The sequence below is a fragment of the Microtus oregoni genome, unplaced genomic scaffold (assembly GCF_018167655.1).
Source record: "Microtus oregoni isolate MIOR12 unplaced genomic scaffold, Mior012 000017F_ref0000208, whole genome shotgun sequence".
NCBI lineage: Eukaryota > Metazoa > Chordata > Mammalia > Rodentia > Cricetidae > Microtus > Microtus oregoni.
The window spans coordinates 28,175,369-28,202,996 of NW_024543076.1; the positions used below are offsets into that span (position 1 = coordinate 28,175,369).

Sequence of the window (27,628 nt, forward strand, 5' to 3'; positions counted from 1 at the left end):
ATTCTTTGATTTTTTTTGGGGGGGGGGGATAAGCTCTATAACTAGATACATTGGGAAACAATCGTTTTGGTTAATGGTCTTCAGCTCTCCCTTGACGCCATGCCTTCACCTCCCACCTCCGACCCTCAGTCACCGGTTTCCATCCTCTACTTTTCCATTGTCTATCTTTTCTGTCTACGCCACTGTAGCTTTGACATTCACACCCTCTCCTCTGGACAATAGTCAACTGGTGTCCCCACCACCATAAACATCTTAGCGTTCAGCCCACCCCTACACTGTTCTAAACACTGCATTTAAAGTAGTGATGCTGTTTCCGTCAACCCCACAGAAGCTCCTGTAACTGGCTCCCCATGGGCAACTTGAATGTTGGCTCTTTAGCATGGTGTCCAAGCCCCTATGTGGTGAGCATTCTCGGGGTTCATGTCCTCTTTAAGAAGCCCTTGAACAGCCACAGATCTACCCTCACTCATCCCGCCGCTATTCCTGCTCACACTACTTCATCTTTCTCCCCACTTTTCCTTTCTCTGCTTTCTCTTGGAGCCTATTGGAATCCTCTCATGTCTGAGGCTCAGCTCAAAAGCCATTTGTTAGGCAATGGAGCAGAGATTTTTTTTTTTAATCATTAGATGCTGGGTGCTGGAACAGCTGGATATCCATATGTAAAAACAGACCCTAAGCAGAGGACCTCATATCCTGCAGAGAAACTCATGTCCAATGGATGATACAGTACAATGGAGAATCCAAAACCACAAAGCTTCAGGTATTTGACAGGATAAAATCTAGATAATATTGTCTAAGGCAATGATTATTTTTAAAAAATACAACACTAAAGGCACAATTTCATGAATAAATAAATATTGGTTAAGTAGGACTTCATTAAAATTTTGAAAATTGCCCCAAAAGTCAATGTTAGGAGAATAGGAACACATACCACATGTTAAGAGAACACTTATGGGTGTCTGATAGAGAACATGAAGAAAACAAGCCAATCAGAAAGGGGGCTAATGACCTTGATAATTCACCAAAGAAGGGGTCAACCAACACGCAAACCAGCACTCACAAAGACGCACCTTGTTTTTCGCCAGGGAGACTAAGAACAGTGTGCGCTAACACACCAGCAAGAGTGACCAAAGTCTCTAACACCAACACTGAACTCATTGCTAGTGGGACGCAAGAAGTTGTGGACATTCAGGAAGACAATTTGCTAGTTGTTTACCCCCCAAAAAAAATTCAACACAGCAATCAAATCACTTGGAATTTATCCCAAGGAACTGAGAGCCTATGTCTAACAGAAAGACATATGCATGGGTGTTTGCAGTAGCTACATTTGAAATTACTCCAAGCCTGGAAGCAATCAAATTGTCTTTAGCAGCTTAAAGAATCTGCTGTGGCACATTAGAAAACAGAATATAACTTAGCATGTGAGAGGGAATGAACTGTCAAACAGCACAAAGACTCGTGGAAACCTTAATACGTATTCTAAAAAAAATACACCAGGGGGCTGGAGAGGTGGCTTGGTAGTTAAGAGCACTTACTACTCTTGAAGAGGGCCAGGTTTGGCTATCAGCACCCACATGACAGCTTACAACTGTCTGCAACTCCAGTTCCAGGGGATCCAGCACTCTCTTCTGGCTTCTGCAGGTACCAGGTGTGCACATGGTGCCCATAAATACATAACAGAAAAAGCACTCATATATATATAATTAAAAAGAAAATCCAGAAAGTCTGTATCTCATGGGACTCTGACTGTTGCCGTATTTCATTAGCTGTGGGTTCTGCATCTTTAAATTTGATTGACCGTGGATCAAGTCTGTTAAAAAAAGTGCTGATATTGAACATGTATGGGCTTTTTTTCTTATTATCCCCTAGCATAACACTTACGTAGCGTTAGAACTAATCTAGAGATCCTTTAAAATAAATAGAAGACAACTCAGAGGGCAGACACCTGTGATCCCAACCCTCAAGAGGCTAAGGCAAGAAGATCTCTAAGGCTAGCCTGGGCTACAAAGTGTAACTCTGTCACACAAAGAAAAAAGAAAAAGAAAAAGAGCCACGGAAAGATTGCACAGGCTAACTCTACATGTTGTGTGCTGCATCAAAGATTTGAGCACCTGTGCATTTTGTTATCTTCTGAATTTCTGGAACATCCTGGAGGGATGACTGTAAAAGATGTTTTGGAAAAGACAAAATGATGGAGATCACATAGGGGTCAGTGTTCTGAGGGGCAAGACTGGAGGAACGAATATTAGGGCACACAGCGTTTTTAGGGAATGGAATCTACTTTGCCTGGTAAAATTATCTGCATAATTGTTATCCCCCAAGCATGAATTCTAATGCAACTGTGGATTTTGGAGGACTGTTTGTTCACGTAGGTTTGTTGATTGGCACAGCCTACCATTCTGGTTTGATCAGAATACTGCTGTGCACGGGTGGGGGGCACGACTTGGGAAATCGTGCACATTCTTCTCATTTCCTTCCATTATCTCAAAACTGCTCCTTCTTGCAAACAAAAGCTCCTCGCCTGCAGGTTTCCCGCTCCAGTTCCTGTCCTCCGAGAGTGAGATGCTACTGCCTTTATTTACTGGTGTTCAGTAAGCTTCAAGCCACTGCTTGTGGTTACATGCCAATCTCCCACACTGCACTGCTATGTCCTACGTATGAAAATGGAATATTATTCCTGTTTTCCTGGCACCACGCTTTTCTCCCAGCAGGGGCTTCAATAAATGTTTGTTGAATGAGTCAACCTGCCCTGCAGCAAGGTCCCTCTTAGTCTAGTACATCCAATTTCTATTTGCATTTTTAAGGTCAGTTGTAATTTAAGGTTACAAGGAAAGGCAAGAGCGCCTTTCATGGGAGCCTGAATTGTTGTTTCCTAGTATACAGACAAACCTTAAAAATATGCGCAAATAAAATAGAGATACTCCAGACTATTAATAAATAAAATGGGCCCTCTGGAAGCGCAGCTCTTAACTGCTGAGCCAGCCAGCTCTTCAATTCCCAGCACCCACATGGCAGCTCACAACTGTCTGTAACTCCTGTTCCGGGGATCTGAAACCTTCACACAGACATACATGAAGGCAAAACACCAGTGCACACAAAATACAAATAAATTAAAAACAAAAATTAAAAAAAATAAAATGAAAAGGAAGCAATATTTTTGAATACTATTATTACAATGCCATCGGTGGACCCTTCTTAAATCTAGGGGTAGTGAATGAAATGCATGAGTATTTTTTTCTTAATTAAAAATACTTTGCATTTATTTTGTTTGTATATGTACATGTGCGAACCTTTACCTGCATGTGAGTGGAGGTGAGAGGACAATTTGGTTCTCTCCTTCTACCATGTGGATTCCTGGAATATGAGCATCAATCAGAGGTCACTGAGATTGGTGGAATTGCCTTTACCTGCTGAGTCATCACAGTGCTCCATTATTTTTTTAATATAGAGCTGGCTAGTGGGGCATTCTAGAATCTTTACCTTAGAATTTTGTAGTCTAGAATGATGATAATGCCAGATGTTCTTTTTAAGTATATGCTTGTCCCATATCACATTATATATGTAGTATAGGGCATCATATTATACACAATAAATTGATAAACTTTATTTGTCAATTAAAACATGTGAGCTGGGTGTAATGATGTATGTCAATAGTTCCATTACTTGAAAGTAATATGGTTTAAGTAAAAATGCTGTGGATCCCCAAGTGGCTGCAGCGGGCAGCAGACCATGAGACCACGCCACAGGTCTCCAAAGTGGGCGACAGGCAGCAGGTCCCGAGACCATGTCGCAGGTCTTCGAAGTGGTGGCAGGTCGTGGGTAGTGAATCCTGAGAGCAGCCAGTCCCAGGCAGAGACAGCGCAGTTCCCCAAGTGGCTGTAGTAGGCCATGAGGGGCAGTGAGTCCCATGCAGGGAGCTGCAGCCCCAGTGGGTGAGAGACAGAGACATGGATAGGCACACCATGCAGAGTGAGGTTAGATATTTATTTAGTGGGTTATGGAGGGGAAAGGGGGGAAGAGCAGAGTGAGGGGGAGGGAGAAAAAGAGAGGGAGAGAAACAGAATGGGGAAAGGGGAAAAGTGGGGAGAAGGGAGAGACAGAAGCTGCCTCTTCAAGAGGGAGGCAGAAAAGAAAGAGACTCAGGTTGGAAGATGAAGATCAGTTTGCCTTGGTGGAAGGTGGGGGGAGTGGTCGTGGCTTGTCTCTTAAAGGGACAGAGAAGACCATTACACAGAGGCAAAGGAATCTCTAGTTTGAGGACAGCCAAGGCTACATAGTAGGACTCTACCTAAAAAAAAAAAATCATTTTTAAATGAGAAAAGATATCTGAATAATTTGATGAATAGTCAGTCTATTTTATGAAACACAATGTCATGTTACTATACATGTTTCATTTACATATGTGGGCAAGCAATAAATTTTGCAAAACATTTTAATCAATGTAAAACTTTTGAACTCTCTTTCATAGTCAAACACTCTAGAGAACTACTAGGAAATATAGTTGCAGGAGGCCCAAGAGAGGGAAGGAGCAATGTGGCCTTTTTTTGGGTAGCTCTCCCTTATTCGTTAAGGTTGGTGGGTGAGAGCAATAAGAATGGTGGAAGAGGAGGGTACAATGATTTCCTCCAAGGCCTATGAAGTGCCTCTTTTAGCCCTATCCCCTCTCCTAATGCAAATTAATTCAGCTGATTTAAAAAACCAAGGTGTAAGGAGGAAGGAGTGCTTTAATTAGTGGTAGCACATAGATTTTATTTTTAGTTTTCTCAACAAAGTGCAGATTTTATTAATTGAGAAGCCTTTTGAATGGTCACGGGGTATTTGTGGTCACACAAAATACTCTCTTCATCCATCTAGGCACCCATTCTTTGTCCCTAGAAACCAAAAATTTTACTCTGTTTTCTTTTTGTGTTATTTCATGGATAGCCTATGGGCTTATTTTTGGAAAGGTAAGCTTTTTTATATAAATAAGTGAAAATGTCTTTTCCCCACCCATAACTTTCTTCCTCCTCCTCCTTCTAGAAAGGAAAGCTCTTTATTAAGTTCACACCTTCGGAGGTGCAAAGGCCAAGAGGGGTCTGTTGCATTGATTCGGTCTCTTGTGAGAAACCCTTTGGGCTAGCTCACATGATGACGTCGTGGTATACTGAGGAAGAAGCTGGAGACCAGGAGGACTCAGGCTTGCTTTTTTATAAGAACCATCCTGAGAGACCAGCCTTGGGTCCCAGGAGAGCTGGTTACCTTATTTTATCCTAAGGACAGTTGCTTCACTGACCATACAATTTTTCACTGCATCTCTCATTTTTAATGTTCCATCACCTCAATATTGCCACTTTGAAGTAGAAGCTTTGTGGTGGCCTGGAAATGTGAGCTTATTTCCAGGTTGGGCAAGGTCAGAGAGTTGGAACACACCTCTAGTTCCTTCAAGGTTACCGGGCTTCTACCTTAAACAAAGGTCCTACCTAGAGGTTGCTCAGAGTTCTGCTTTCTCAAGGTTATTGTCCTCAGGTGTGGTTAATAACCACACCTTGTACTCCAGGAATAGAGAAGTAGATCTGTTTCTACCTCAAACAGAAGTCTAAGGATCCAACTAAGTTCCAGTTCCCTTTATGGAGATAATTTGGGATTCTATCCAGGGAGTGGTTTGCCTACAGAATGTTTTGGTCTAGAGTGTGAATGAGACTTGTTTGGTTTTAGCAACAGAATAATGTTTAACTGTGAATATAGCCTGTGACCTTCAATTGGTATGTTCATTTCCTAATATCATGTTAATGCAGTCTTTTTTCTTACTCCTACCTTTTGGGGTCAGGGGTATTTTTAGCAGTTGGAAATTAAATGCGGGTAAATTTTCAGTACTCACTGGAATTCCCTCCCATACTATCCTATATGTTTCTCTGTTTTATTATTTTCATTTGCGTCTTCATATTCTTTACTTTATTTCTAATCTCCACGCCTCTCCCCTGGTGAGAGGTATTTTGCTGAGGCTGATCTCTGACAAATGGTATTGTTAACCAACAGAGCTTCCAACACAGAAAGCTTTGGGTAATAGATGCAAACCATACCTAATCTATGGTGTTTATTCCTTGACGTTTGAGGGCACAGAAACTAGAACCTCTGCTCAAGAGTTGGGAAGGGCCCACTACAGCTGCCAATTAAAATAACAGTATTCTTTATATGTTACTCATTTTGTTTTGCTTTGTTTGCATGTGTGTGTGTACATGAGCGTGTCTATATGCATGCGAGTGTATTTATGTTATATATGTAGTTTAATAGCTGCCTACTGATGAAAAGATCTAGGATCCTAGATGTTGAGGCAGCCCCAGTCTGGGACAGTAGTCCCAGAGAAGTCCTAGAGAGCTGACAGTTTCAGTCTACACTGGAATCCTGGGAGGTTCTAACACCAGCAAAAGGGTGTCTCAGGAACAGAACTGATTAATTTGCCAGTGGGAGGAAGGGCAAGCAATCAAAAGCCAAAACCTTCCTTTTTCTATGTTCTTTTATGTGAGTTGCCATCAGAAAGTGAAGCCCAGATTTCTACCTTAAGTAATCCGGCCAGGTGAAATTACCTGCGCGAGTGAGAAGGAAACATGGAACAGGCAACAAACCCGCTTAGGAGTTTATTGGGTGGGAGTGTGTACAGGATTAGTGAGGTTGGTGTGCAGAGAGAGAACTGAAGATGGTGCACCCAGCTTTTAAGGGCTGCCTAGTGCATGCACACAGGGGGATGGTGTGGTTACGTCATCACGCATGTGCACAAGGGCTCATGCAGCTGCATCATACGTAGATGATGTAACCGTGCTGCATGTGGGTCACGTGGGGTCCTTTAAGATTCCTGGGGCCATTAGGCACTTCTGCCTGAGGGCTTGTCGGCACACTTGTGACCCTGGAAACGGGAAGTGTCAGCCATGTTGTGTGGCTGAATCATTACACCAAGAAAAGTCCCTCACAGGTGTGCTCAGATGACTGGGTTTTGGTTATTCCAGATACAGTCTAGTTGACAACCATGATTATCCATTTATGCTATGAAACATACTATGAAAAGCCTAATTTTACTTAATGAGTCAAATGACAGGCATTTGAGCTGTTCCTAATCTCTCGGTATTGTTTCTCACACGTGAATACAATACAGTCTCTAAGAGAATTCTACATTTAGTCAAAAGGGGCAGTACACAATTTGCCTATTTGTTCATACTCTTCAAATTGGATTCTACCCCCTCTGTGTTAGCAGATATAACTGTGCTATATAATACAATAAAAGAAGCATCCATAAGTTCATGTTAGATTGCAAGGAAAGGTATTTTTATGTGTCCTTTGCACACACATAGGTGGAAATATATACTTGGAGACTAAGGTTGAGAGTGGTGTTCTTGAGCTACATGCTGAAGCAGCATTGCAAAGCAGGTTCCCAGCAGAGTGCCTGCCTGCTAATTGCTGCGGTAGCTACTGTTCTTGTGGCTATGACAAAATGCCCCACAGAAGCAACTTTACTTTAGTGTGCTTATATTGGGATAGGTCAGGAAGCAGATAGAAGGGAAAGGAGGTGTTCTCCTGGTTTCCTTTCTTTCCCCATTTTATTCTGGTTTCCTTTCTTTCCCCCATTTTATCCATCTAGAACCACAGGTCATGGGACAGTTGTAATGGTCTGCTCTGTTCCTTTAAGAGACAAACCATACCCACTCCCTCCCAGTCTGCTGAGGCAAGCTGATCTTCAGCTTCCAGCCTGACCCTTCCTTTTCCATCTCCCTCTCGAAGAGGCAGCTTCTGTCTCTCCTCACTTCCCTACCTCTCTCTCTCTCTCTCTCTCTCTCTCTCTCTCTCTCTCTCTCATCTTCTCCCTTTCCCTTCTATAACCCACTAAATAAATATCCAACCTCACTCTGTATGGCGTGCCTATCCATGTCTCTGTCTCTCGCCCTGCCTGGGACCAGCTGCCTTCAGAGACCTGCAGCATGGTCTTGCGGCATGCCCATCTGTCTGTCTCTCCTTGTAGGACTCGCTGCTTCTCATGACCCACTGCAGCCACTTGGGGAACTATGCTGACCCTGCTTGGGACTGGCTGCTCTTGGGACCCACTGCCCACTGCCGCTGCTTGGATACCTGCAGCATTTCTGCTGCTGCAGCCACCCAGGGATCTGCAGCATTTTTACTTAATCCATTACAACAGTGCCACTCATGAGTTTCACACGTAAGGTGACATTTCCAGAAACACACTTAGACATATCCAGAGGTGTATCTCTTAGGTTATTCAATCCATCCAAGTTGATAATAAAGATAAACATCACAAGTGCTTGATCAATATTTATAGAATAAGTCCTATGGTGATATAGAGGGTTTACTTTATCAGTTTTGAAGTCAAAATATAATACCATTTTCCCCTTTCTTTTCTTCCCTCCAACCTTCCTCTGTTTCCCCCTTCTCTTTTCTCCTGCTTACATTAATAGTTTTTTTAATTGCTGATAAACACACATTTATAAATATGTATATATTTATATACATATATAAAATATCAGGACTGACTACTTGTTATCAGATAAGTGGATATATATAGTCTGCTGATTATTAGAGTAATATAGTTAGGTGTCCTGACTTAAAACTTCCTGTGGTAACAGGATCTTTTTTTTTTTTTTTTTTTGGTTTTTCGAGACAGGGTTTCTCTGTAGCTTTTTGGTTCCTGTCTTGGAACTAGCTCTTCTAGACCAGGCTGGCCTCAAACTCACAGAGATCTGCCTGCCTCTACCTCCCCAGTGCTGGGATCAAAGGCGTGCGCCACCACCGCCCATCTTGGTAACAGGATCTTAAATGGCTTATCTCTGGGGTTTGTTTCAAGATAGGATTTTTTTTTTTAAAAAAAAGGATGCATTTTAATTCAGCATGAAATTCTAGAATTTGGCAAGCAGAGGCAGAAATATCAAGAGTTCAAAGTTATTTTTGGCTATGCAGCTTGATTGGTCATTCAGCTAAACGTTTACAGGTTTTATGAGGAAAACGAACACATAATATGTAATGTTCTGCTCCGTCTCTTTAAGAGACAAGCCCCCCCCCCCCCCCCCCCCCCCCCCCCCCCCCCCGTCCACCAAGGCAAGCTAATCTTCAGCTTCCAGCCTGTGTCCCTTCTCTTTTCTGTCTCTCCCCTGAAGAGGCAGCTTCTGCCTTGCTCCATTCTCCCCACTTCTCCCATTCCCCCTCTCACTGTCTTTCTCTGTTTCTCTCTGCTCTTCCCCCTTCCTCCTTTATCCCCCTTCCCTTCCCTTCCCTTCCCTTCCCTTCCCTTCCCCTCCCTTCCCTTTCCTTCCCTTCCCTTCTTTCCCTTCCCTTCCATAACCCACTAAACGAATATTCAAGCTCACTCTGCATGGCGTGCCTATCCATGTCTCTGTCTCTTGCCCACCTTGTGGCTTCCTGCCTACGACCAGTCACTTTCAGAGACTGCTTGGGGACCTTCAGCATGGTCTCATGGCCTGCTGCCCACTGCCAGCTGCAGCCTCTTGGGAACCTGAGGCATTTTATTTAATCCATTATAGAATATATATTACTAAAAGAAGATAAAACAGTACAAAGCTACCAATGTTATTTTGGTATATTCCTCCCTCCAAATATTTGTTATATTTACGTACAGATTCTTATATTTTATAAGCTTGTTGGAATTGTAGCCACAGTGAAACCTTAAGTATATACAGTGAAATACTGGATCTATTTTCATTTTTTTTTTTGTTCTGCTTTGTGTTTTAAGATAACATCTTGTTAGGTAGCCACAGTTGGTTCAGAACTCACTCTGTAGACCAGAATGGTCTTGAACATATGATCCTTTTTTCTCAGGGTCTCAAGTGTTAGGGGTTAAGGCATGTTCCACCAAACTCAGCATTATCTAAATTTTATTCATAAGCTTCCTTCCCTCAGAGATGAATTAATTTTTATTTCATATGTATGAAAATTTTGCCTGCATGTACGTATTTGCATTGTGTGTATGTGTTGCCATGGAGGACAGAGACGTGGTAAGGTTCCCTGGAACTGGATTTACAGAGGGCTACTAGTGGCCATCTCAGGACTGGTAGACAAAACGAGTCCTCTACAAGAGCCGTAAGTGCTTTCAACCACCAAGCCTCCAGTCCCTTTGTTAATAAGCTTTTAAAATATGTATATGTAAAGATATACATATTTAGAAGAACTAACCAATTTTTGTGGTTTCCTGACATCTCCCTAATTGAATGTATAATTTAAATAGTTTTCAATGTTTGGATTGCTTTCACTCTTATTACAAATAATTTTAGTCAACTCTTTTCCTGCTTCCTTAGATTGCATTTTCAAAATCAAAAGCTTAGACTTTGGACCAAGGGGTATGGGCAGGCTTGGGGCTGTGCTTTCCATCTTCTCTCTGTTTGTGTGAACCTGGAAGCAATTCTTTATGAGAGCTTCCCCTGAGCCTGTGTGCTGTGGAGCCATGAGTCCCGCTGCTTGGGAAAGACATTGCACTGGCTGGCTTTGTGTGTCAACTTGACACAGACTAGTGTTATCAGAAGGGGGCAGCCTCTACAAAAATACCTTTCTCCAGAGTGGAGGCATGGGAATTTAAAAATGTAGTAAAGAATATGAAGACGTGAATGAAAATAAAACACAGAAACATATAGGATAGTATTGGGAAGGAATTTTTTTAGTGAGTACTAAAAATTCCCCGTGTTTGATTTTCCAACGGCTTAATATACCCCTGACATCAAAAGGTAGCAGCAGAACAAAAAGACTGCATTAACACATAAATTGAAAGTCAAGGGGTACTTTCAAGGCTCATGCCCTTGACTCAGGCCCTAGACCAAACACTCTGTAGGCAATCTACTTTCTGCGTGGAATCCCAAGTTATTTCCATAAAGGGAACTGGAACTTAGTTGGATCTTTAGACTTTCCTTTTAGGTAGGAACCAACTACTTCCCTATTTCAGGAGTGTGAGGTCTAGCAACTAGCCACACCTGTTGACAATAGTCTTGAGAGAGTAGAACTTTGTTTTACAACTAGGTGGGACCTTTGTTAGAAGCACAATAAACTTGAATGAACTAGAAAAAAGTCCCAAACTCTCTGACCTTTGGCCTCTTTGGGCCTCCACACTTAAGTGTCTTTCAGCCATTTTAGATTCCTCTGTTGAGAGTTCTCTGTTTAGGTTTGTAGCCCATTTTTTTTTAAATTGGATTATTTGTTCTTTTGGTGTCCAATTTCTTGAGTTCTTTGTATATTTTGGAGATCAGACCTCTGTCCCATGTGGGATTGTTGAAGATCTTTTCCCATTCTGTAGGCTGCTGTTTTGTCTTGTTGCCTGTGTCCTTTGCCTTACAGAAACTTTTCAGTTTCAGGAGGTCCCATTTATTAATTGTTGCTCTCAGTGTCTGTGCTACTGGGGTTTTATTTAGGAAGTGGTCTCCTGTGCCAATACATTCAAGTATGCTTCCCACTTTCTCTTCTATGAGGTTCAGTGTGGTTGGTTTTATATTGAGGTCTTTGAACCATTTGGATTTGACTTTTGAACATGGCGATAGATATGGATCTGTTTTCGATCTTCTACATGTTGATTTCCAGTTATGCCAGCACCATTTATTAAGTATACTTTTTTCCATTTGATATTTTTTGCTTCTTTGTCAAAAATCAGGTGTTCATAGGTATGTGTGTATTGATATCTGAGTCTTTGATTTTATTTCATCGGTTCTTCTGTCTGTTTTTATGCCAATACCAGGCTGTTTTTGGTACTGTAGCTCTATAGTAGAGTTTGAAGTCAGGGATTGTGATACCTCCAGAAGGTCCTTTATTGTGCAGGATTGTTTTGGCTATCCTGAGTTTTTTCTTTTCCATATGAAGTTGAGTACCATTCTTTTGAGGTCTGTGAAGAATTTTGATGGGCATTACATTGAGTCTGTAGATCGTTTTTGGTAAGATTGTCATTTTTACTATGTTAATTCTACCTACCCAAGAGCATGGGAGATCTTTCCATTTTCTGATGTCTTCTTTAATTTATTTCTTCAAATATTTAAAGTTCTTGTCATACAGGACTTCCACTTCTTTGGTTAGAGTTACTCCAAAATATTTTAGTTATTTGTGGCTATTGTCAAGGGTGATAGGCCATATTTCTCTGATTTCTTTCTCAGCCCATTCACCATCATCTATATAAAGGAGGGTTACTGATTTTTTCGAGTTAATCTTGTATCCTGCTACATTACTGAAAGTGTTTATGAGTTGTAGAAGTTCCTTGGTAGAATTTTTGGGCTCACTTATGTAAACTATCATATCTTCAGTAAATAGTGATTTTACTGATTTGTATCTCCTTGATCTCCTTTTGTTGTCTTATTGCTCCAGCTAGAATCTCAAATACTATATTGAATAGATAGGGAGAAAGGAGACTACCTTGTCTTGTTCCTTATTTCAGTGGGCTTGTTTTGAGTTTTTCTCCATTTTGTTTGATGCTGGCTGCTGGCTTGATATGGTAGATTGCCTTTACTGTGTTTAGCTATGTTCCTTGTATCCCTGCTCTCTCCAAGACATTTATCATGAAGGGATGTTGTATTTGGTAGAAGGCTTTTTCAGCATCTAATGAGATGATCATGTGTTTTTTTTTTTCTTTTCAGTTTGTTTATATGGTGGAGTTCATTGACAGATTTTCATATGTTGAACCATCCTGCCTGCATCTCTGGGATGCTCATGGTGGATGATTTTTCTAAGATGTTCTTGGATTCAGTTTCCCAGTACTTTATTGAGTATTTTCGCATCAAAGTTGATGAGTGAGATTGGTGTGTAAGTCTCGTTCTTAGTAATGTCTTTGTGTAATTTGGGTATCAGGATAATTGTAGCCTCAGAAAAAGAATTTTGCAATGTTCTTTATGTTTCTATTATGTGGAACAGTTTGAGGAGTATTGGTATTAGTTCTTCCTTGAAAATCTTGTAGAATTCTACACTGAAACCACCTGCCTGTTCCTGGGCTTTTTTGATTTTTTTTTTTTTTTTTTTTGGTTTGGAGACTTTTCATGACTGTTTCTACTTCTTTAGCAGTCATTGGTCTATATAACTTGCTTATCTGGTCTTGATTTAATTTTGGTAAGTGATATTTGTCCAGGAAATTGCCTATTTCCTTTACGTTTTCTAATTTTGTGGAGTACAGGTTTTCGAAGTATGACCTGATGGTTCTCTGAATTTTCTTTATGTCTGTTGTTATATCCCCCCTTTTGTTTCTGATTTTGTTAATTTGGATATTCTCTCTCTGTGTCTTTTGGTTTGTGTGGATAAAGGTTTGTCTATTTTGTTGATTTTCTCAAAGAACAAACTCTTTGTCTCATTGATTCTTTGTATTGTTTTCTTTGTTTTTATTTTTTGTTATCAGCTCTCAATTTGATTATTTCTTGCCATCTAGTCCTTCTGGGTGAGTTTGCTTATTTTTGTTTTAGAGTTTTTAGATGTTCTGTTAATTCACTAGTTTGGGATTTGTTTTTAGCTTCTTTATGTAGACATTTAGTATGTATGAATTTTCCTCTTAACACTGCTTTCATTGTGTCCCATAAATTTGGGTATGTTTTGTGATCATTTTTGTTGAATTTTAGGAAGTCTTTAATTTTTCCCTTGACCCATTGGTGATTCAGGTGAGCATTGTTTAATTTCTATGTGTCTGTGAACTTTCTGAAATTATTGTTGCTGTTGAATTCTAATGTTAAGCTATGGTGATATGATAAGATACATGGGGTTATTCCAGTTTTTTTTTTGTATATGTTGAGGTTTACGTTGTTACCTAGTATGTGGTCAGTTTTTGGAATAGTTCCATGAGGTGCTGAGAAGAAGGTATATTCTTTTTATGTTTGTTGAAATGTTCTATCAATGTCTGTTAAGTACATTTGAGTCATAATGTTTATTAGTTCTCTTATTTCTCTGCTAAGTTTCTGTCTGGCAGACCTGTCCAATGGTGAGAGTGGACTGTTGAAGTCTCTCACTATTAATGTGTGGGATTTAATGTGTGATTTAAGTTTTAGTAGTATTTCTTTTACATATAAGGGTGTCCTTGTAATTGGGGTCATAGATGTTTAGAATTGAGATTTTCTCTTGATTGACTTTTCCTGTGACAGATATGAAATGTCCTTCTTTGCCTCTTTTGATGGATTTTAGTTTGTAGTATATTTCATTAGGTATTAATATATCTAAATGTTTCTTAGGTCCATTTGATCGGAAAATTTTTCCCAACCCTTTATTCTGAGGTGATGTCTGTCTTTGAAGTTGAGGTGTGTTTCTTGTATGCAGCAGAAGGATGAATTCTGTTTTTGTATCGAATCTGTTAGCTTGTGTCTTTTATAGGTGAGTTAGTCCATTTATATTAAGGGATATCAATGACTAGTGATGCTAGTTCCTGTTCTTTTAGTTTTCATTGTTGGTGATGTTATTTTTGTGTGTTTCCCCCTTCTTTGGGATTTGCTGCTGTGAAATCATCTATTGTCTGTGTTTTTGTGGATGTAGCTAACTTCCTTGGGTTGGAGTTTTCCTTGTAGCAATTTGTGTAGCACTGGGTTTGTGGCTAGGCATTGGTTAAATCTCGTTCTGTTATGGAATATCTTGTTTTTTCCATCTATGGTGATTGAAAGTTTTGTTGTGTATAGTAGTCTGGACTGTCATTTGTGGTCTCTTAATGTCTGCATAATTCTTGACCAGGACCTTCTGACTTTTAGTTTTTCCATTCAGAAGTTAAGCATAATTCTGATAGCTCTGCCTTTATATGTTACTTGGCCTTTTGCCTTTGCAGCTCTTAATATTCTTTCTTTATTCTGTATGCTTAGTATTTTGATTATTATGTGGTGAGGGGACTTTTTTTGATCCAGTTTATTTGGTGTTCTGTAAACTTGTTATATCTTTATATGCATATCTTTCTTTAAGTTGGGAAAGTTTTCTTCTATGATTTTGTTGAATATGTTTTCTGTGCTTTTGAGTTGGACTTCTCCTTCTTATATCCCCATTATTCTTAGATTTGGTCTTTTCATAGTGTCCCATATTTCCTGGGTATTTTATATTAAGCTTTTGTTAGATTTAATGTTTTCTTTGACTGATGAGTCTATTTCCTCTATCATATATTCAACGCTTGTATCAGCTGTTTATGCTTTCATTTCTGGCTCTTGAAAATTTTCACATATTTTGTTCCTATAATTCCCCTAGTTTGTGTTTTCTTTATTGTCTCTACTTTAATTTTCAAATCTTGAATCATTTTTTCACCTGTTTGATTGCTTTTACTTGGTTTTATTTAAGGGATTTGTTGATTTCTTCCAATTTTTTGTTTGTCTTTTTCTCCATTTCTTTGAGGAAATTTTTCATTTCCTCTTTAATGGAATCATACATTGTCTTAAATTTACTTTTTAGGTAATTTTCTTCAGCTTCATCTGTATTGTGGTGTTCAAGGCTTGTTGTAGAGCCGCTAGTTTTTGTTGGTGTTGTGTTGATCTTTGTGGTGTTGAGTGTGTTGAGCCTGTCCTGGAACTAGCTCTTGTAGTCAGGCTGGTCTTTAACTCACAAAGATCTGCCTGCCTCTGCCTCCCAAGTTCTGGGATTAAAGGCATGTGCTACCATTGCCTGACTTGAGTGTGTTCTTACCTTGTCTAGCCATCTTTTCCTCTGACTAGTGTAGTTAGGGCCATGTGTCTGATGATCACTCTTCTAGGTGCCAGTGGATCCAAGGCTCGGATGGTTGTTCCTTGTGGTGGAGTTGGGGTCATGGTTCTAGTCACCCTAGAGGTCACTTGACTCTCTGAGAGATTGCTCTGCAATCCCAGTCTTTCAGGCATGCTCCCAGTGAGGTAATTTGTTTGAGCCTGCTCTCAGAGGTTGCTCCTTCCTACCTGCTCCTGTGGAGGGTGCTGGTGCAGGACTGCTCAGAAGGAGGTTACTGACCTGGGTCTGCTCCCCTGGAGGTTGCTTACTTGGGCCTGATTCTGCAGAGGTCTCTAGCTCCTGCCTGCTCCTTTGGAGGTTGCTCCCTGAGCTGTTCTAGTGGAGGTTGTTGGCTTGGGCCTGGGCCTGGTCCTGTGAAGGTTGCTGGCTGGAGCCTGGTCTCATGGAGGTCGCTCACTCCTGTGATAGTTATATTTTATGTGCCAATTTGACTAGGCCATAGAGTGCAGATACTATTTGGTTAAATATGAATGTCCTTGTGAGGGTAGTTTTGGTGAGATTGACATTTACATTGGTAGGCCCTGAGGGTACTTATTTCCACTTTTTAAAAGAACACTTAATTCTTTTATGCAATAAAGATATAGTTACATTTAGTATTCATACTGTTATGTATCACATTTGTCTAAGAGAGCCATATTCTTTGATCCACTTTTTAAATATATTTTGAAAACAATGCTTTTTCAAGTGGAAAACTATGATTTGAATCCAAAGATCTGTCCTCTGGAACGTGGCAGTTACACAGAGCCGGGGTGTTCTCTTAAAGTCAGTAGGTTCGCGTTGCGGTTTCTTCAGAGCTCAGGTGTTTGCTCTTGTTGTGCCAAGCAGGACCGAGCATCTTCACTATGGTGCAGGGCCTGTATCACCTGCTGACTGCCTCAGCACCAACGCACTTCTCTGTCTTAAGCATCTCCAAGGTCTTCCCAACCCGGAGTCTTTACTGTCCCAGCTGTCTGCATAGCTCCTTCCCCAGACACCCCCACTCTCCAGTGTCCCCAGGGTGATAGTTAACTTACCCCACCACGAGCAGCTTCTTAGCATTTTCCTGCTGCTGTGATTGCTCTCAGCCCTTCTCTCATAGCCTGACCTAGTTTATTTTACTCATTGCTGTTTCCTCCACAACCAGCTCAATAAATAGGAGCTGAGTAAACAGATGCACAAATTCAGTCATGCGCCTGATAACCTCTGTGGGGATTACTTGTGGGAAATATATTTGGTATTTTTTCTCATAGTACAAAATAAAATCTTATATTAAAATATCCGGACCTGTCACACTGTCTAATTTTGTCGGCTTCTACCTTCTGTTGCACTGGAGTTCTGCAACGCACTCAGATCCTGCGCATGGCAGCACAGAGGTGAACTGATGCTCACACTTCTGCAGCCAACACAATTTAAAAAATACAAACCAGTTTTAAGAACGGACCATGAGAACATTATCACTAACCCATAGCTGCATGGCATTTTAAGATATCCTTAATTTTTTTCACTGTATATATTCATTATACATGGTATTGTGGGATGTTTTATTTTATTGGAGACATCTCTTTCTATTTATCCCAGGCTGGCCTTGAACTTACAACCCTTTCCCCTTAGTCTCCCAAGTGCTGGGACTACTGGAGTGTACCAACAAACGAGGTCAACTCCTTTCTTTAGTGTTTGAGACAGGGAATCTATCACTATAGAGCCTAGGCTGGCCTAGGATTCCTAATCCTCTTGGCTTAGCTGTCTAAGTACCCTGATATTTATGTACTTAGACTCTCAGTACTATTCTGGGGTTACACCAACCAAGTTTTTTTTTTTTTTTAAATAACAGAGTAGTTACTTCAAAGAGTTTAGGTTAAAAATAACAATATCAATGAAAAGGAATCAGGAATTGGAAAATATGGAAAATATTGAATAACAGTGATCCGGAAAGAGCATATTGCTGTAATGTTTAGGAAGTGTTAGAAAGAAATCAGACGAACGTGACTTGTCAGGTGTAACTGAGGTGGCAGAAGGACAGTTAGTGGAGAGGCGTGGTTTGCTCCTCAGGCAACCAGACATGCTAAGGCTGAAGAGCGGCTGGTATGGCAACAAAGGGACTAGTTGACAAAAGCTACCCCCCCAAACCCCACTAAAATAACAACAACAAAACAGACCCCACCAAAGAGAGGCCTCCTGAAGACTGAGCAGCATAGCGGAGTCTCCAGCTAACACAGAGGTAGTAAAATTACTGGACTTAAAAAGGAGTTCCAGGCCCTGTGTCCCAAGAGCCAAAAGAGATTCTGTCATCATCTGTGCTGCCCTTCAATATGGCCTTTACAGGCTGCCGTCTTCAGTGATTTTCAGAAGGCTTTCAAACTTTGCCTTCATCCTATCAGGCACCCCGGCAAAGATAGTTGTTCATAATATCAGAAGGGGTGCTGCTACCTAACATGTTTACCCTCATGGTTGATCAGAGAAATAAACATTTTGTGTATGTACCAAACATTGTTTACTCTCCATGTTCATGAGAAGGTCATTTTATAAAGTAACTGGGCATGCCACTAATAAGGAGGGTGGATTATAAACTATGAGGGTGAACTGAGTTTTGCGTAAAATCAGTTTCTAGATTAGAAAAAAAGAACATCAGAGCAACCTCACAAGTGATGTAACTGGAAAACCTTGTGAGTAGGAAAAGAGGAAAACAGAAGTGTTCTTTGTTTTTTCTTTAAACTTTGGAAACAATGCATTTTTTCCCATTTTTGCTTATGAAGAAAGAATTAAGTTTATAAAAAATGTGTTTAAGTTTGTTGAGTGCCAGGAACACTGGAAGGAATTAACAACAGCTTGGGGATTCAAGGAGAGCTATGGAGACAGTCGAACACTTGAGTAACATTTTAAGAGGTAATTACTTTAAAAGGACAAGGTAACATGGTAAATGGAAACAGTAAGAAAAGATGCTGCTTTGTGTGAGCACCTGCAGTAGCCAGAAGAGGGCGCTACATCCCTCGGAGCCGCATTTACAGGTAGTTATGATCCACCCCACGTGGATGCTGAGAACTCAGGTCTCCTGCAGGAACAGCAAGTACTCTTAACCACTGAGTCATCATCTCTCCTGCCTTAAGGTACACATTTTTCTCTAAAATCTCTGATATGATTCTTAGAGTTTGATTGCTTGTAGGCGACAGCAAAGGAGAAAGTGGCCTCATACTGGTTTGTTCTATATGGTTAGAGGCAGGTAAGATTACTTCAGACATGGTTGGAATGACAATAGCAGGCGCCGAAATCAGCAGTAGGAAGGGACAATTTAATTCTAATTGTGTTTATGTAAAAGAAAATGATAGCTGGATTTTCTGTGAGATGACAGAATTGTGACAAGTGTGTTGATAAATAAAAAGATCCCTGGCTATAAACACATCTAAATGATCAAAATTCCAATTAAATATGCAAGGAAGGGCTCAAAACTACGAAGAGCTGAAGGCGGGTATGGACTCTTTGCGGATCCTCCCTCCCATAGGCTGGTTCTACTGGTGTTTATGGGAAACAGAGATCAGATTAGAGTCCTCAGGTATAAGTGCCTGGACAGACCCTCAGGACCTCAAAGGCCTACACCTTTGATGAAAGTGTAGGTTAGGAAAATTCCTGTTGGCATGGGAAGGTGCCAAGTTTTGGCTAGGGAAACAGAAGAAAACTTCTTGGAGAATTTATCACCACATTGCAGATTTTACATGGGCTCGTAGATCAAAGCAACTGATATGGGATGGCCAGATAGCTCATGGGAAAATCTATTTTTCTTTCTTTCTTTCTTACCACACATTTGCAATCTCTCTTGTGTGCCTTAAAATGTTGGACAAAGCAATTCTATCATTCCTCTGATACCTGAAGTCTTCCTGCAGCGTTGCCCATTACTTAACTCTTTCTGCACAGGAGTCATGGTGATCACTGCTGACAGGTTGATCCCTAAGGGGTCAGACGTGTGTTTACAAAGAGGGACACAGGTGACACACAGATTTGACTTCCCATCGTCCTCCTGAGCAAGCTTCCAAACTTCTTTCTTCGTTTCTTCTTTAGTCACCCACGGATGATGCTGTCCTACCAATGAGAAGTTCAGGCCCCACACTTATGCCAAGAATTATCCTTAGCAAATGTTAGCCACCAACGGGGAGCAAACACCTTATGGTGTCAGTTTCCAATCATTGAATTCTAGATCCTTAAACTCCTTTAATATAAAGCTCAACCAAACTTAGGACTTTAGTTAATAGGCTATAATTTTAAAATTTCTTCACTTTCACAGAAGGTATTAATGAATACACCTTTTCACATTTAATTGGTCACAAAGCAAAGACCAAGAACAGTCAATGGATTTCCACTTCAGATTTCTCTAGGATCATGAATAATTCTTTGAAGGTGGGTGCGCACTCATTAGTTCAGGAATTTATGATACAATCTTCATCATGTAGAACTGAGAAGGCCCTTTCTATTTGATTTGATCTCATCTGAAATGGGATTAACATGACACATGCCAGCAGTACCACCAACAGAGGTGACAAGTGTCCTGAAGTCTGCTCTGTCATGTCCCTTATCCTTGTAGTTCTCAGCCAAAAGTTATCCAGAGCTTGCCTATAAATCCCCAGTGATGAAATTTCGCAGCCTCCCAAGGCAGCATCTTCTTGCTGTAGGCTCCAGGACTCCGAACTTTTGACATGGATTAATTTTGTCCCTCAGCTTATTTTAAGGCCAAGTCAGCATTTCCTTGGGCCCTCTCATAGAGGATCCACAGATCCTTAGTGGATGACTAGATTACAAACCAGATTATAGCTCCAATGACTGCTTATTACAAAATGCTAAAGAGAATTTATATTCTTTCTGGAAAGACTGACTAAAATCCTCCTGATATATCTTTGCACCCCAATTGCCCCACAGACAATCTAGCAATGTGTTCTTGTCCTAGACTCAGTCTCTGAAACTCTAGATTTCCAGAGCACTGCCACTTAGGTCCTCAGCAGAGCTCTGGAAACAAAAGCCCTCCAGCTGGGGGAACCAGCCTCTCAGGAAGCCAGCCAGGGGCCTGCTATTGTTACTTCACAGGTGTTGGCTGGAGGCTACCAGCCTGTAAAGGTTTCTCCCTTCACCCCAGATGATCTATCAAGATATCTGCATATCACTTTTTTAAAAAAATAAAAAGACACCTGCATATCAAAAGAGGTCATTTTTTGATTAAAACACATACCAATAAATTCTAAAAAATAACACAATTATCACTATTTCATACTAAAGTTTATAACACTAGGTAAATCTATTCTAAAGAGAGATTGTTTAAATAAATGCCTGAGAGCTCCTCAATAGAAGCTAAGAAATCTTTTACAAGAGCGTCATTGTTCATTTTTATAGCAGCTATAGCTTATGTACCATAAAACAAACTCCTTAATGGTATACAATTCAGTGGTCTTTACTACACTCACAATCACCATCTCTATTGGATTTCATAATATTTCCATCACCTCAAAAATAAAGCCATTTACCCAACGGGAATCATTTTCCCGTTTCTCTTCATACCAGCTTCTGGTGATCGCTTATCTATTCTGTCTCTATAGGTTTGCCTATTCTGAATACTTCACATAAATGCTATGGTAGTTAGTCTCCGGTGACCTGTTTATCTCACTTAGCACCATGTTTTCAAGGCTCATCTATATTGAAGCATATGCTAGTACCTCATTTCTTTGTATTGCCGCCCCCCACAAAAAGTTTACCATGGCAAAGGAGACCAGAATATGCCTCCTCTGAATCTGAACGATTGCTGAGTAAAGATACTTAAAGAGAGGAGGCAGAAATTCCCCCTCCTTCCTGTTTGCCTAAGAGCAAGACATGCATCACAAAGATTACCCCTCATTCTCCCCCAGAAATGACAGAAACATCACTGGAGATTCTTGTAGGTCCTTATCTTGGGAGTCCAGCCAGAGGGACTTAAATAACCAACTTACTAACCTGACCTTCCCACTGCTAGTGCCCCAGCCTTTTCCCACTCCCAAGCCCAAGGATGCTTTCTCTCTTTTGTCTTGCTACTTCCCTGCTGAAAGGTGATTTTAAATTTGATCTACAAAAGACTGGAAATATGTTCATCTTTCAGAGTCTCTTTAACACACACTGATCTCTAGTTCCATTTGTGTTAGCACATCTCTACAGTCCTGTTCTTGGTCGATGCTGCCGAGTGGGCTGCTTCATTTATTTATTATTTGCTTGGGGTTTATCCTGGGCAACAGACATCTCGTGTTAACCTTATTAGTCTGTCTTTTGTTACAGAAGTCTCCCCAGCTACGGACTTCGGAACCCGACAGGGAATAATGTTCCCTTCCTCCATGGAAGTATTTTGTTTACCTGTTGAACAGTTGGTAGACTTTAGATTTTTGCCTTTTTTTTTTTTTTTTTTTGCTTACTATCAACACTGCCGCTATGGACAACAACTCCCAGGTTATTGTGTGACTGATATTTTGCCATTTTCATTTCTTTTGGATAAACATCTAGGGGCAGAATTGCCATGTCATATGGTGGTTTGATATTAAATTTTTGTTGGGATACTAAACTGTTTCCAAAATGAATGTGTTTCATACCACACCCATAAGTTCGAATGTTTCCGTTTTTCTTGCCCTCACCGACACTTATCTGTCTTAATGTATGTGAAGTGGTACCCTGGTGTGGCTTTGATGTATGTTTTTGAGGACATCATCAGGTGCTTATTTCCATTAATAACTCCTTTTAATAATAGCTATCTGTTTAAACCATTTGTGTGTTTTTTAAAATTGAGTTGTCGTGCAGTAAGAACCCTTTTATAGATCCAACTTCCTGTATTATAGATGTCGGTCCTTAGAGATATAAATCTCTGCATTATCTATATAAGTTCCTATATTATAGACAGGAGACCTATATTATAGGTATAAATCCTATATTTTATATACAAACTCCTGCATTATAGATATAAGTCCTATATTATAAATATGTCTCTATCCTATAGACACAAGTCTATACTGTAGATACAAATTCTTGTATAATATAGACATGTCTTTATATTACAGGTATGAGTCTCTATATTACAGACACAAATTCCTATATTGCAGACATGAGTCCCTATAGTACATACAAATTTCTTGTTAGAAATATGATTTGTGATCATATTCTCTTATTCTGTAGGCTTTTCTAAATAGTAATTAAAGTTTATGACTTTCTTCTGGATTTGTTCCAATTTGGGAAGACCAGTGCTCATGACACACTCCGAAGAGAGTGCACAGCCTGAAGAACAAAAGCACAGTGATTATCCGAGAGAAACTTGCTCAATGAACGCTGGCAGACGAATGAACAAAATGAATGTGTGTCCTCCTGTTTTGCAGCACGCCTCTCACGGCTCCCTCTGCTGGTCGTTCAGAGAAGTAACCATTTCAGTGCCCGAAGTCCCCCAGGAGCTGCGAAACATTAGGAAGGCGTGCCTGCTTCTGCATGTTCTTACTAAGCTGTTTTCGCCACTCCTCTGCTGTAACCCGCATCCACTACCCTACGGGAGTCTGCGGGGATTTCACAGTAAGAGACAGTTTTATGTTCTCTTTACACACGAGACTCACTGGTTTAGGGAGAAAGAAACAGTTGTATTTTCAGCTTGATATTGACTCGGTAGCGGTTTCAGTGGTCCTGGGTGTTTGTGCTATGGATGTTCATTTGGAGTTTATTCAGGGAACTCATACTGACTTCGTTATACTCCCGATCTTACAGTCCTTCCCTCAGCACGGGTCCCTGTCTCATTAATTAAGCCCAGAGCTATCGTGGCATAGACCTGCGGCTGAGAGGAAGGCAGCCTGCATATCTATCTTTAGACCACCCGAATTCTCTGCAGAGACCCAAGGGCCGATAGATGGTCCTAGCCTGGCTGCCGGCTTTTGCACATTATCTATTCTGGTCTATTTTGCAAGTGAGGTTTGATACAATCCTTCCTATGTCCCGAGTGTTGAATCATAGAAACAAAAATCAGTGGTTAAAAAAAGAATTGGAGAGAACCAAAAGACTTCTAGTAGAGACGACAGCGGAAAGGCAAAAACCAAGAAGGAATAAGCACGAGGAAGGCATGCTGGGCTCACAAAGAACAAAGAGCAAAGCTCTCCTTTCACTGTAACCGAATATAATCAACACTCTAATGTTACATAGGCAGAGCCGTCTGCCTGCTAGGGTTACCCGGCTCATTTTCCTCCTGTGTACTCTACTGAGATGACTGTGGCATACATGTGGGATGTATATACGGGTACCAACACTTACGAACTAGTGGGGCATTCCTGGCGATTTGAGGCTGCGAATGCCTCCAGCAGAGAAAATGGAAAGGGGAATTTAAAAAATATCACAGACTGGAGAAATGTCTTAGAAGCTAAGAGCCCTTGCTGAGCAATCATGAGGACTGGAATTGATATTTCAATACTCACTCAACAAGCCCAGGAAAGAGTAGAGATAGGAGGATTGCTGGGGCTTGATAACGTCTAGCCTGGCCAAGAAACCATGATCCCCATGTCCTGGGAGAGTTGCAGAGGAGGACATCTAATGTCTGCTTGTGACCTTAGTGTCCATATAGGAGTGTGTCCTCTTACACACATATGCATATATGGTCAGACACACACACACACACACACACACACACACACACTGCTTGCTTGCTAAGTTAGAGGACTGAGGGACTATCTAAGCATATTCTGATTGCTAGAGCAAAATGCACCAAATTAGGTGATTTATAAATAGAAATTTGTGGCTCCAAGTTCTAGAGGATGGAGGGTTTAAGTTCAAGGTATTAGATACTTCAATGTCTGGTGAGGATCAATTTCTCACAGTTGTAGTCTTATAGTTGTATCTTTCCATGGAAAAGGGATATCAAATTCCTTTGGCCTCTTTTATAAGGGGACTAATACCATTCCTGAGTGTTCCATCCTCATGACTTTGTAATCATCTTTGAAAAGCCCGTGGAGGTTAAGCTAGGGAGGGGTGGTACAAATGTTCAGGGAGAGCTACCCCGAACACACCGACTTAGCCTAGTCTGGAGAAAACAATTTGCAGACCCTAAACGCCACCTATATTACCACAGGGTATTCACACACTGCATTCTCTTCATCTATAATACCACAGGGTATTCACACAATGCATTCTCTTCATCTATATTACCACAGGGTATTCACACACTGCATTCTCTTCATCTATAATACCACAGGGTATTCACACAATGCATTCTCTTCTCCAAAACCGTGAGCACTTTTGAGATTGCTTATATCACACGAAGAAAGGACGTGTTTCATCAGTTGACTTAAGGCTCAGGGGCTAACTCTGTTTTAGATGTATGTAGGGAGGAAGGTCAGTGGTGTTCAGGATCGGAAGTGAATTAGACACTCCATCCATGTAAGATTCTTTACACTTTATGTATAAAAACCACATGAAGTGGGGCTACAGTTTTATAGATTAAAGAGTCATCCAAATTACCGATCAGAATCAAACCATATCTGTCACAATTTGAGGTCTTTTTTTCCTCAGCAATTCTATGTCCTTATTCACAGTTCTGGTTAATTGGAAGCCTTTACCTGGAAGGGTAGGTGGAAGAAGGCTGAGCCCATGCCCAGTTATTCTGTCTGATACTGGGGGGTTGAGATAGTGGCTTCTGAAACAGTCCCCCAAACATGATAGAATGAATCGATTTCTATGGTCTATACTTAGAAGGACTTAACTATGGATTCTGCAAGTGGGCAGCTCTGTGCAGCACCCTCTGTACACCAGCCAATGGGTTTTCTTATTCCTGCCGTATCCCTGCCTACCGCTTCATTCTGCAAAGTCTGCCTTTCACAAAACGGCATTGTCCCGCTGTGTGAAGAACAACCGTGTGGGATGCAGGGAAATCTCTTCTCCACGTGAGCGTCTAGTAAAGGATTGAGTGGCAGGACGGTAGACTCGGGCCAAGAACAGGACGTCCTTGCTCACTGCAGACGTGAAGTCCGGCTCAGTGTCTCCCTGGTGGCATGTATGTAGGGAGACACTGAACCAAGTCACACAGCAAACCTTGAGTTGCTAGTTTTGGTCTATGAATAGCAACTATTTCTCAGTTTTCTGCTTTTACCTGTGCTTAAATTTTTAACATTGTTTATTTATTTTATATCCTGACTGCAGTTTTCCTTCCCTCCTCTCCTCCCTTTCCTTCCACCGCACCTTCCCTCCACTCCTCCTCCAGCTCCATCCATTCCTCCTCCTTTTCTATTCAGAAAAGGGCAAGCCTCCCATGGATAGCAATAAAATATGACATATCAAATTGCAGTAAAACTAAGCACCTCCCATTGTATTAGGGTTGAACAAGGCAAAAATTTCAGGATTAGTTTGACACATTTAAAACTTTGATTTTTTTTACATATTAAAAAGCATTTTTAAGACTTTCTTTTGAAAATTATAGCTAAAGTGTTCTTACCCATGTATTTTTCCACTTATTTATTTACTTGTGGTGATTAAAATCCAACCCAGAGCTTCCCCTTCTGAGCCATAGCTCCAGCCTCAATCTATGTCTATGTGAGGATTTCACACACACATACATACACGCATCAGGCTCCTGGTGGAGTCCTGCCGGTGAATCATTGTGTTGAGTGGTCCCCGTGCCGTCCTAGGTTCTAAAACCCAGTTACTTCACACTTACCACACCAAGGTTCTGAAACCCAGACGCTTCACACTAACCACACCAAGGTTCCGAAACCCAGACGCTTCACACTAGCCACACCAAGGTTCCGAAACCCAGACGCTTCACACTTGGCACACCAAGGTTCCGAAACCCAGACGCTTCACACTAACCACACCAAGGTTCCGAAACCCAGACGCTTCACACTAGCCACACCAAGGTTCCGAAACCCAGACGCTTCACACTTGGCACACCAAGGTTCCGAAACCCAGACGCTTCACACTTACCACGCCAAGCTTCCGAAACCCAGACGCTTCACACTTACCACGCCAAGCTTCCGAAACCCAGACGCTTCAGAACACTTACCACACCATTTCACTTTCCAGTTGCGATTGGCATCAACTCCGCGGCAGCGAAACCTAGAGTTTCTGGACCTCGTCTTTCTCCAGAATCGATCCTAGACATGATTAAAACATCAGACAGTGAACACGGTACTTAAGAGGTGTTTTAGCTCCATTTCCGTTGCTGTGATTAAAAATACCCTGACAAAAGGAAAGTGGAGGAGAAAGGGTTTGTTTGGATTACACTTCCTGGCTGCACCCTGTCATTTTGCTGGGGGGTCAAGACAGGAATTGGAGCAGCTAGTCTCTTAAAGGCTTTCTCTTCTCTTACACAGTCCAGAGCTGGGTTCATGAGATGGTGCTGCCCACACTGAGCTAGTTCTTCCTAAATGAATGAACAGCCCAGGCAATCCTCCACAGATGTGCCCACAGGCCAGCCTGATCAGATCGCAGGCAATTCTAGATTGCATTAAGTTGTGATTCTAGATGGTGTTCAGAGTTAAACCTAGTCAGCACAAAAGGACATTCATATGTATTTTAGTTGCCCAGTGGGTAAAGACACCACACCATTTTGGGGTGAGTTCCTAGACAAGCACAGACCAGCTCTAGGAGAAGACAGAGGCAAGGATTAGCCCGGCCCCAGCCCCATGCTCTGCTTTCTGCCACCATCTTAGTGTCTCCTATATTTTTGGCTTTTTTTCTTAGGCCGTTTGATACAATATATTTTAGTCATTTTCTCCTCCCTCTCCTTTGGCTTATCTTTATAGACAAACTGAATAGGTCAGGGAATGCTAGTGATTTTTAATAATGTATTTGGAAAGAGAAATCTTTATTTCTATGAAATTGTATGCAAAAGCAAATTATGAAAATGACTGAGGACAAAGCCTCTGACATCTCTTGAACCCATTAGTGGGCAGATCAGCAAACTCCTTTCCCGGTTCACTATTGTTTTATAGCCTAATTTAGTCTCCTCTTCAATTGTATAGGCAAAGCAACTTAC

General features: G+C 41.0%; 1 protein-coding gene across 1 annotated transcript in view; it reads right to left on the reverse strand.

Moving 5' to 3' along the window:
• Positions 1-27,628, reverse strand: part of Cpa6 (carboxypeptidase A6) — a 313,792-nt gene that overhangs the window by 35,583 nt on the left and 250,581 nt on the right. The window contains exon 8 of the mRNA XM_041667809.1: positions 26,654-26,744. Within this exon, the coding sequence (XP_041523743.1) occupies positions 26,654-26,744 (91 nt within the window). The remainder of the gene's footprint in view (positions 1-26,653; positions 26,745-27,628) is intronic.